Source organism: Cavia porcellus, unplaced genomic scaffold, assembly GCF_034190915.1.
Source record: "Cavia porcellus strain 051 isolate PalLab524CR breed Dunkin Hartley unplaced genomic scaffold, mCavPor4.1 scaffold_14, whole genome shotgun sequence".
In the NCBI taxonomy this organism is placed as follows: Eukaryota; Metazoa; Chordata; class Mammalia; order Rodentia; family Caviidae; genus Cavia; species Cavia porcellus.
This window is the reverse complement of record NW_026947497.1, coordinates 37,830,001-37,842,219: the sequence shown is the minus strand read 5'-3', so window position 1 is coordinate 37,842,219 and position 12,219 is coordinate 37,830,001. Positions and strand designations below refer to the sequence as shown.

Here is a 12,219-nt window from a genome sequence, read left to right as displayed (position 1 = left end):
AGTGATATACAGATGTTCACAGTTATTTAAATTTTATCTAAACCATGGGTCCTTTTCCTAAGGTTCATATATGCCAAAAAATCATATATATAATTTATGCTGTAAACATAAGATTCATTAGTTTGCAAGATACTTCAAGCTCATCAAAAATTTAAAACTATTATCCTAAAAAGTATAATGAAGCCTCTTAAAGCTATCAATCTCATCTCATGATTAATCAAAAATCATATTGCCCAGAAAATCGTTATGTTTCTCAAACAGCAATTTAAGGAAGATTAAAAGTACAGATGAAGCCAGATGTGGTGGCACACACCTATAATCCCAGCACTCAGGAGGCTGCAGCAGGAGGATCCTTGCAAGGTGAGACCAGCTTGGGCTAGAAAGTGAGATCAAGCCAGCCTAAACTGCATACCAAAAACCTGTCTCAAAAATAAATAAATAAAGTACAGATGATAGGAAGTAGTGGTGGCTACTTGAATTACTTAAGCTGCTATTAGAATAATCACCACATAATGAACGCTTACTATGTGCCAGGCAATTTGTTGAACTCTTTGGATAAGCTATTGCATGAGGAGAGAAGAGAGAGGGTAATACTCCCCCACTTCTGTTAACAAAGTAACTCTCCTGGACCTTCTTTTCCTCTCATCCACTTTCCTTTTCTCTTGAGAAAAAATTACAGGCAGGAAGTAAATCTTTGTTTTGTTCCTTCATGCCACCAATTTAATAGAAGCAGGTGTTACCTGGGTAAGTACTTTTATAACTAGATGAGTAAGTCTTTTAATTCTAGGGTTCCATATTAAGAAACACATTGCTACAGATTTACTGAAGTTATGTTTCATCTTACAAAGGTGATATTTTGATCTCTACTTACTGTCTCTTGCAAAATTTTTCATGTAGTTTGGAACCCATTAAATTCTGACACAAGGTACTCTTTGTCACTCTTCTTTCTTCATAACACCCAACTTTCTTAAAGCTAGGTATGACTATGTGACTAAGCTACAGCTAGTAAGATTTAAACACAATGGGATATGATGAAATGAAAGTCTCTTAAAAGGGAGGCATGTCCCTTTTCACCAGCTCTGTCTCATGCTGGGGATAAGGCTGTCATGGGTGAAATTCACTGGTATCTTGGATCATCACGCAACCGTGTAGATAAGAACTAAGAATGAAGGAATGTAAAGAACAGGAAGAGATAGAAAAATGAATTTCCATCTTATGGAAAACACTATTATTAGACGCCCTATGCTAGAAGTTTGCATTCCTAATTAACAAAGCATTACTATAAGCACAATACAAATGAGGAAACAGGGACTCCAACCCAGTTAAACAAGTAGTGCTCATTTACATACCTAGTAAAACAGGAAGCCAGAATTTAATCTAAGTCTACATAACTATACTATGTAACAGTAACTGTTATGGATTAAGAACTGGTGGTCAATTTAACACCAGCTGGATTACAACAGCACAGCATTGACCAAAGATGCTCCACCTGAGGAAAGTTGCCAAGATAAATAGGTGGAGAAGAAGGGAGGTGTTGAGGGTTGAGGCGTTAAGGAAGCATTGTGGGTTCTCCTAGGATTTGTTGTGTGAGCTGTTGGTTCTCCTGGAAAAACTTTGGTCCTCACATCGAGCATTGCTTCCTGGCTCCGGAGAGGAAGACATGTGCCGCTTGGTCTCCAGGATGAACTCATCACACTGGCTTCCTGGCACGTACCCGACTATGCTTGTTGTCGGAGGAGCTCGGAGCCTCCATGTCACTGAGGATGGCTGTGGTGCCTTTCAGGACAGTCCTTGTCTTTGTTGTTTTTCCTGCAGGAAAATGCAGGAAATACATCCGCAACACCAAAGACAGATTATTTAATCAAGAGCCTGAATCCCACAGCAATGTCCCGCATAAGTCCAGATAAAAATCCAGAGCTCAGGACAGTGCCTCCCACGAGTCCAACTGGAGGTCCAGAGCCCACAAGAAGGACTCACGCCAGTTTCTTTTATGGATCCATGGGTCAGCGGTGGAAGCCAGAAAGTCTATGCCAGCAGGATGAAGGAGCTGTGCTAGTGGTATGAGTGTTTACGCTGGAGCTGAAAAGTCACACTCAAAGTTAACTCCCAGTGACCATTATAAAAATAATATTATAAACTCTATGTCTTGATTCTAATTGTCCTCTGTGTACAACCCCTGACTACAACAATAACTAATAACTTCTAAAGTATAAGACTTAAAAAGCAAAATGATTATGAAATCCTGCTTATCATTCCTTCTACCAGAAGACTGAGACATAAAAGAAAAAATACACAGTTCACATATTTGTCCAAATCAAAAATCAAACAAATGACTTACATTTATAAATGATTCTACTCTTCGTTCCTAATATAAGAGTGAAAAAATATTCTCTTTGTGGGAAGTTTGTTTCTAGTCAATGTTAGCAGGATATTAAAATGATCATTTTCACTCAAGTCTAAAAGAAAACAAAAATTATTTTAAAAGGACATATGAAGCCAGGGATGTTGCCACACACCTGTAATTCCAGGACTCAGGAGGCTGAGCCAATAGAATCACTGTGAGTTTGAGGCCAGTCTGGGCTACAAAGTAAATTCAAAGCCAGCCTGAACTGCATAGTGAAACCCTGTCTCAAAAAAAAAAAAAAAAAAAAGACAATAGGACATATGAGACCTTAATAAAAATTTTCAGTAGTCATAGTTTGTTTTAAAAAAAAAAGTCTACAATGCCTGCTCATGAAGAAATAACTATTATAAGACTTCCTTTCCTACCATAAACAACTAGAACCCTGGGAAAACATGTGAAACAGTTATCTACAGATGTTGAGCAACAGCCAGCAAAGGACTATGACTCCAAAGAAAAAAGAGTTGAGCTCTACAAGTAACTAGATGGTCTGAATGCAAGCAATCAGTGAAGAAGGCAGGAGGATCTGGCAGTCTCACCACACTGATGAGGAAGAACCTACATAGAGAAAAACGAAATTCCTCATCTGGTACCCTTGAGCCTTTCTACAAATACCAATCTGCATGGGTAGGGTGGAACTGCACAAGAACAGGCAAAGAATCACCACTGGGGAAAGAACAATCATTGGGAAGTGGTAAGTCAAATGATTCCCAGAGGTCACAGAGGGCCGGGATGTAAAAAGAGTTTCCAAGAAACAAAGCAGGCAGTTCTTTCAAATATCTGGGACATTCATTAGAGACCTTAAATATACAAACCTCACTAATGACCTTCAAGATCCATGTGGGACCTTAAGACCCTTTCAGGAGATCGGCAAGGTTACAACTATTTTCTTAATAACACTAAAATGCCACCTGCCCTTTTTCACAATCATTCTAAGTATACAGTGGAGTTTTTCAAGGCTAATTGCCATGGGATGCTGCAGTATGTTTAACAAAAAAGCAAAAATGAGATTCTGACAGTTTTCAGTCAGACACCAAAGAGATTCACAGAAATTACAAAATAACAACACCCTTTTCACTATTTTTGGTTTGTTTGAGGAGAGACATTACTTTTAATAAAATTTCAACAATAAGAGTACTGACCCTACCGAATAGAAAATAATTCACTAAATCTTTTCTGGGAGTACCTAAAGTGTGTGATACTGGGACTAAGGACGTGCTGCTGGGATTGGTTCATGGTGATGTACTAGGAATAAGGGTGCCCCAACCTGCACCTGAGCGTGGTAGCCCGCAGAGAGGAAAAGGGACAGAAAGAACTACTGTTGCTGCTTACTGGCTGCTGGTTCTTCCCTGCTTCACTGCTTTGCTGCCTTCTGTCCACCATGAACTGTTGTTCTCTGTGATGCTCCTCTGCCATACTACCCTGCCTTGGAGCCAGCTGACTATGGACTGAAACCTCTATCAACTGTGAATCACATAAACGTTTCCTCCTTTAATTTTGTGCATGGGATATTTTGTCTCAGCAATGAGAAAAAGTAACTAAGACAAAGGCTTTGTAAATAGTCCTATGCTTTCATCACTGCATTCTAAGATCACATCTGATCTGCAGCAGCCATACATATCATAATATGAAGTGAAGTTAAACTTACTCCCCACTAAACCACCAATTACAACAGTACACAGAGACACATCTGGTATTAGATGTCTCTTTGCTATTAGGATGTTGCTGTTCTTGAACCTCCTCAGTGCGCAGAGTGAGGGAATATATGTAGGTCACACGCAAATACAAATCCAGATCCCCTTTGAGAAAAAGCTGATTCCAGGCCAAGCCACAAAGTGCTGCCAGTAAAAAAGTAACTATCCAAGTAGTCACAGGCATGTATCATAAAGTCATACAGCCACTTTGGAGGGATTCCCAGTGCCAAATCTGGGATAATGTGAGCACTGAAACAAAAATAGTAACAATAATTATATCTGGTGAGTAAAACTGGAAACTCTTATTTGGACAAAGTGGAAAGTTAAAAGAGGAATAAGATACTCGAGGTACCATAAAATACTTACTTACTGCAAAAGTAAAGGAGTAACTTTTCTATGGAGGGGTATATACTATCTTAATATGTGATAAAAGCAAACATCACCAGTAATGGGGGAAGATCACATTCACACCTCACATGACAGGATGCAAAGAAAAGGATACAGCACCATTTCTGTGCTATTTTCCCACATGTATAACCTAAAGTTACTGATGAAGGAATAATATCAAACTTAATTTGAGGGACATTCATTAAAATAAATGGTCTATAATCTTCAAAAGTGTCAAGACCATGAAAGTCAAGGAAAGAGTAAAGATATGTTTGTTCCAGATCAAGAGGAAGCATAGAAAAGTAACTAAAAAATTCAACCGGATTCAACTTTATTGGAACTGATATAAACTAAACAGAATTACATAAGTAAATGCTAATAGTGCATCAAAATTTAATTTCTTGCCCGATATAATGGTATATTCCTATGATCCCAGCACTCAGAAGGCTGAGGCAGGTAGATCACCATAAGTTTAAGGCCAGCCTGAACTACATAGTAAGACTGTATCTCTAAATAAATAAATAAAATTTCCTAAGCATGTATCTTTGTTCATACAGAAAAAATTGTTATAGAAATGACATAAAGTATTTCACAGATATAAAAGATAAGGCAACTTATTCTGAAATGACTCAGGGAAAGAAAAGTTGTTCTGTACTTGTACTTCTTTATAACTCTATTTCAAAATTGTTTTTTTTGGTACTGGGGATTGAAACTCACAACTTTGCACTTGCCAGGCAGGCGCTTATGCCGCTGAACTAAATCCCCACCCCCTATTTCAAAATTCTTAACAAATTTCTCCTTCCCTAAAACACTTGTTTAAAAATGTCTTCTTCGAAGCCTTAGACTTTCTGTCTGGAGGCAAGGGCTGAGTTAAGTAAGGACCTGGAGTTCCTGACTGTTTTAATGAGACCAACTATACTTTCCTGTTCACAAGAGCTCAGTGTACTAATTACAAACCTAGCCTTTGAAGTCAAAGCAGATGAGATCAAATTCTGACTCCATAACTCTTTGGCATAGAACCTGTGGAATTTATTTAATCTTTCCAAGTGTCATTTTCTTTAAGTGCAAAATGAAAAAACTGATAGAACACACATCCAAAACTGTTGTTATATGGATTACAAAAATGAAACATTTATAATCCTATTAAAACATTAAATTGAAGCACTTACATGAGATAATGTAATACCTGACAATAAACGTTCAAAAAGTGTAGTCAGTATGACCTATTTTTATTATCTGTTTTACTCACTGCTCTTCCACACAGTTTTATTTGCAAGGGAGGAAAAAAGCACACAAAGATTGAAATACTTATTATTTGGCTATATTAAGTGACATTTGCTGATCTGCACTCTAGGACAATTAAAACAAAAATACAAAGCAACAGAATGTTAACATACATTATATAAGTGAAGCAAGATAACCAAGTTAACTGGTTTCCATCTATGTCAATAAATTAAAATCAGTTTCTTGACATGGTGATATATAATCCTAGCACCTAAGAAGCTGAGGCAGGATGATCACTATGAGATCAAGGCCAACTTCAGCACATAGTGAGTTCAAGGCCAGTCTGAACTACATAATAAACCAAAAACAGTAACAACAAAAAAAATTCAGATCAGTTGATAAAGACACAGTTGCTTTCCTTTCTCCAAAAAACTAAGCATGTTCAAGCTGAAACTGTCCTTAGAGGTTCAAAGCTAAAATAATTTTTTTCTAAATGGTACTCCAAATTTGAGAAGTTACATAAGTACTCCCATAGTTAAAGAATTTAACACCGTCACTCCATGTTTCCTGTATGGAATACATTAAGATACTATAACAGGTCATAAGCGAAATATATTTTTCTAAAAGTATCTTCTAAATATAAATCATATTGGAAAATATATTTGAGAAACAACTACATAAAGGAATTGAATAGGTACCACAAGAAATTCACACAATTTAAAATGCTTGTAATCTAATTAAGCAAAAACTAGTCTTAGAGTTTCAAAGCATAGTCAGGTATATATCATTTAATTTCTATATTTCTTTAAATTTTACATAAGTAAAATAAATGTACTTACCCACATCAGTTGAAAATTTCAAAAAGTTATTACCTGAACTGAATATTCACTAAATGAGGCTGGGAACCATCTGATTGCCAGTAAGTTTCTAGATTGTCATCTCGTAACTGATCCACTCCAAATCCTAAAAATAACAAAAATGACAATAAATTCCCATTATAAAAGAGATATATAATCAAAACATAAAACTATCATATATATTTGTCCAGAAAACTTGATAAACAAGATTATTAGAAATATGAAACAACCAGAATTCTTCCATTTTTTTAATCCAATTCTCAATTCTTAAGAAATATCACTAGCATACAAAGCTTATTATTACAACTTCTTGTAGACATTGGTTTTGCAAAAAACCTCTTCTCAGATATATATGCTAAAGATTATATGTATTCAAAAATTTTTCATACCTTTCATAATATGACTATAAGAGTGATCTCTGCATCCTGTAATATCTCTGAAAATAATCTCTACGTTTACCATGCCATTACAACAAGAAAATAGATGAGAAATATTTTCAAAAAACATTTTGAAAGGCAGTGCTTCTAGTTAACCAAAATTAAATTTTCCCAGAATCTTATATACTGCAACCATTCTGGATGACTGAAAATGAAATGATCTTGTGGGTTTTTTCCTGATTAAAACCACAATAATGTTTACTAACTCTACAAATGAAACTAAGAGTAACAAGTAGATTTTTCAAAAAAAAAAGTTAAGAAAGTGGATTTAATTTACATTTTACTATTAACATATTTATTATGGATCAAACTGAAAAAGTACAAAAAAGAACCTGGTAAAAATTACTATCTACCTTCCATCTTGTTCTCTCCAAATATCATCAGTGCTATCAGTATCGTGCCTATCCACAGACAGACACTGCATGTACACAAGCAAGGATGTGTATTCCCTTTTCTCACCCTCTCAACACAAATGGTGGCATACTACATAATTTTGTTCTTAGTATTCTTTTTCCACCCATATTACATAATAGCTGGAAGATTATTCCATATCAATAATTTAACAATTATAATAATTATCATAAGCTGTATTTAATGAGCCAGACATAAACTGCATTTAATAAGCCAGACATATTCTAATCATTCTATACATAGTAAATCATTTAATATTTACTAATATATAATACCTCAACATAAACAGCTTCCATGTTTTTGAAGTTTATATATCACTGTCCAGAAATATTATAACTATTTAATGAAATCCCTATAGGGCATTTAGTTTTCAATATTTTAGCACAATAAACAATACTATGATAAATGTCTATTTATAATCTTTATAAATGTTACAATCTTGAGAATGAACTAGAATAGAATCCAGGTCATTTAAATTTTTAACTTGACAAATACTGTCAAATTCTCCCCCAAAATGCTTCTTCACCAATAATGTACAGGACCATCTATCATCTATCCATTGCTAGTGAAACTCAAGATACTCTGAAACTTTTAATTAAATTTTGAAGACTTAATATGAAAAAACCTAAACATCTATTTAATCAACTATGTGCCTCTGATGATTAATTGTCGTATGTTCACTTGATTTGAGTGAGAACAACTCAGCAGATGCATAAAGCTCATGTATCTCTGGAGGACTGACATGTAGGCCCCAAAGTGAGAAGGGAAGACTCATTCTAGATTATGAGTGGCTTATAGCCTAGACGAAGTTAAAATGGAAAGAAGTCTTGACTGTTCGCACTGGAGAAGCGCCAGTCTTCATCACCATCTTTGGAAACTTGTCTCCATTTCCCTCAAGCTTCCAGGGCAGACTTCAGCCTTCCAAACCAGACTCTTCGGCTTTCCAATGCAAACTCCCATCAGTGACTGCAGTGAGCTTCCTGGCCTACCTTCAGCTGCTCCTGGACCCTCTGGCTCTCTGATATGCAAATAACCACTGGGTCTCTTCCTCTTCTAAATCTACACTGTCCAACATAATAGCTATACTGAAGAAAAGAATTAACTAACTTATGAAACCCTGTCTTCTCTTGGCTTCTGTTATGATTTGGATGTGGTTTGTCTAGCACAGCTTCATGTGCTGGAGATTTGGTTTCTAACATCGTGGTGGTACCACAGTAGAACCATTAAGAGGAAGGACCTAGTATTGGGTGGTTAATCACTCAAAATGATTAACGCTGGTCTCTTAAAGTGAGTTAGCTCTCAGAGTGATTATAAAAGAAGTCCACTCCCTATATTGTACTTGGCCCCTTTTGCATGCAGCTGTCTCCTTTACAGCTTCTCAACTGTACAATAACAGCCAGAGTGCCCTCACCAGAGATGGCAGAAGGAAGGCAACTGATATTCTACTTTTCATCTCCAAAATTGTGAGCTAAGTAAACCTCTTTACTTCACAAGTTACCCAACCTCAGCTAACTTAGTATATTTACAGAAAATGGACCATTATAGTTTCTTTCCATGATCTCCCACACTCCTGCTTTTCCTCCTAGTTCAAAGAGCACTGGGATGGGGGGGTTGTACTGGGAATTGAACTTAGAACCTCTCGCTTGCCAGGTAAGTGCTAGTGCCAAGAGCTATATCCCCAGTCCAAAGGATACTTTTCTGTAGTACCCTTTCTTTGTTAATTCTTCTGCTGCTGAAAGTACCTGAAAACTTCACTCTTTTCTCTAACTATATTTTCTCCCTAGGTGAGTTAGTGCAGCTCCCTGACTTAGAATATCATCAACATATTGTTGACCCTCAAATTTATCCACAACCCACAGCTTTCAACAGAACTGCAAGTTTCTATAGTCACTTGATCACTAAACACTGCCACCAAAATGCTGATGAGGCACTGCAAAAGTTATATCCAAATCAAATTATTTATCTTTGAACTCAAAATATATTGAGTCCCTTTTCCTTTCATTATTTCTCAACCCAAAAAGTAGTATTGGTAGTTCGACCACACTCTAGGAAATTGTTCTTGAATCTTTCCTGTCCTTCAGTAAGTCATAATTATAACCCCCCCCCACATATATCCCAAAGCCATATATACAGCTCACACCTTAGGCAAAATCAGCACCATCTCTTACATAATTCACAAATAGCCTTTCCTTCACTCACAGTTGGTCTACCAGCAACTACTATCCACGGTGACTCTTTAAAAATTTTTGTGTAATATCTCTCTGCTTTTTTGTTTAATATTTCCAGTGGTTTCCCTTTGTCCTTAAAATCAACTTCCTTTTCTTGGCCTCTAAGAGTTCCCTATTATCTGGCCCTTGTTTATTTTATTTCCAATCTCATGTTTATCATTTTTCCTCCTCACTGCCTTCCAATATTTTTATATTTTTATATCCCATTTTCTTTGTCCATTCATCTGTTGATGGACGTGTAAGCTGCTTCCAAGATTTAACTATTATGAATTTCACTGCTATAAACATGGGTATACATGTATCACTGTAGTAAGATGACTGTATATCTTCTAAGAAAATTTCTAATAGGGACTATCTGGGTCAAATGGAATTTCTTTTTTTTAGTTTTTGAGAAATCTTCATATTAATTTCCATGGTGGTTGTACTGCTTTACATTCCCATAAACAGTGTACAAGGATTCTTTTTTCCCTGCAGCCTCACCAAGATTTGTTATTAATATCTTGATAAAAGCTATACTTTCTGGAGTGAGATGGAATCTCAATGTAGTTTTAATTTGCATTTATCTAATAGCTAGTGATGTTGAAACATGTTTCATGTATTTATTGGCCATTTATACTGCTTCTGAAAAGAGTCTATGCTCATTTTTAGGTTGGGTTTTTATTTTGGGAAGTCAATTTTTTTTTTCAGTTCCTTATACATTCTAGATGTTAGTGTTATGTTTGAGGGATACCTGCCAAAACTTTTTCCCGTGCTATAGGTTATCTTTTTACTCTGTTGATTGTTTCCTTGTAGTGCACAGCTTTTTGATTTGATAAATCACATTTGTTGATTCTGAGTATTATTTCTTGTGCCATTGGAGTTCTTTTCAGAAAGTCCTTTCCTGCATGTATAACTTTAAGATTTTTGTATTTTATATTCCACCAGATTGTTTCTATTTTAACATTTATATCTTTGATCTATTTTGATTCTAGAGAAACCCAAAGACAAAAGAGAAAAACAAAGACACTGGAGGAATTTAGGCTGTAACACCCCAGTTATAGCAATTACAGAAAGTGGCAAGAATGTAATTAAACATCAGAAGAAAAAGCACTCTAGGGGCTGAGGCAGGAGTGTCTTAAGTCAGCCCAGCCTGGGCAACTTAGCAACTTAATAAGAGTCTGTCCCAAAACAAAAATAAAAAAAGGTTGGAGATATAGCTTAGTGCAAAGGCCCTAGATTTAATCCCCCTACCACTAAATAAATAAGCACATATGAGAACACAAAAGATTTGAAGAATGGCTTGGAATTTTCTACAATTAATGACAACACACCAAACCATAGACCCAAGAAGCTCAGGCTACACAGTGAGTTCAAAGTTAAACCGAACTGAACTATATAATGAGATCTTGCCAAGTAAGGGAGAGGGAGAGAAGGAGAGAGGATAAAAAGAAGAAGGGCAAGGGAGGGGGGAAGAGGAGGAAGAGGGAGAGGGGTTCTCACATACAAGAATAAGGATAAAAGTTACACCAGAGTTCTCTTCAGAAAGCAGTAAGAGAGTAAACTACTTGAAATGTTATAATGAAAAAAATCTAGACACTGGTACACAGCTGTAATCTCAGTCCTTTGGGAGGCTGAGGCAGGAGGACTGGAATGAGCAACTTATTGAGACCCTGTTTCAAAATTAAAAATACAAAAGGACTGGGCACATGGCTCAGTGAGAAGGTCCTATGTTCAATCAGGAAGAAAAGATGGATGGAGGGAAGGAGGAAATGAAGAAAGGAAAGAAAGAAGGAAGAAGGAAGGGCTTTTTTAAATTTTCTTAATCAAAAATGAAAGAACAAAAACTTTCAGACAAACAAATCTTGGGGAAATCTATCACCAGCAGATCTGCCTTGTAAAATATTAAAAAGAAAGAAGAGGGAATAGACAGAGACAGTGAATTTTAAAACAAGGCACATCTAAATTTTCTTCTGGAAACTATTTTACATATAAAAACAAAGATAGTTTAAAAATAAAGAGATGGGGAAAGATCTATCACTAATTAAAAGTAGCTGAAGTAGCTATTTTAATTTCAGACAAAGCAGAACTTTTAAACAAAGGAAGTTATCAGGGATAAAAAGGGCATCATACAGTGGTGTCAATTCTACAAAAAGATACAATAATCCTAAATATACATGCACCTAACAACAGAATATCAAGGTACCTGAGAAAAAACTGATAGAACTGTACAAAATAGACAAGACCTATTATAACTGGGAATGTTAACACCCCTCTATCCATCATGGACGATCCATCAGGCAGAAAAATTAGAAAGAATAAAGTTGAACTTAACAGTATGTCTATGGAACCAGCCACAGGGTAATGTGTGACTGAACAAAGAAGCAGAGATCCAGGATTTCACAGAAGGCATTTATATGGGAGTCTTAGGTACAGAAGTATCATGTCTGGGACAGCAACAAGACAGGTGGGTCCCCACAATTTAAGGTAAAAGGAAGGAGTTTATTATAACAATCGGTACAAAAGTGACTTCATTAAACTGTAAAGTATCTCAAACTAATAGCAAAGGTGTCAGGCACATTCTTGGTACTGTGGTTACCAGGG

General features: G+C 36.1%; 1 protein-coding gene across 3 annotated transcripts in view; it reads right to left on the bottom strand.

Moving 5' to 3' along the window:
* The window catches only part of Anapc10 (anaphase promoting complex subunit 10), an 82,958-nt gene that overhangs the window by 67,551 nt on the left and 3,188 nt on the right, over positions 1-12,219 (bottom strand). For all 3 annotated transcript variants that reach the window (XR_010051482.1, XM_003476845.5, XM_013140778.3), the window contains exon 3: positions 6,579-6,669. Coding sequence is in view for 2 of the 3 variants with exons in the window: in XM_003476845.5 (XP_003476893.1) it covers positions 6,579-6,669 (91 nt within the window). In the remaining variant the exon portion in view is untranslated. The remainder of the gene's footprint in view (positions 1-6,578; positions 6,670-12,219) is intronic.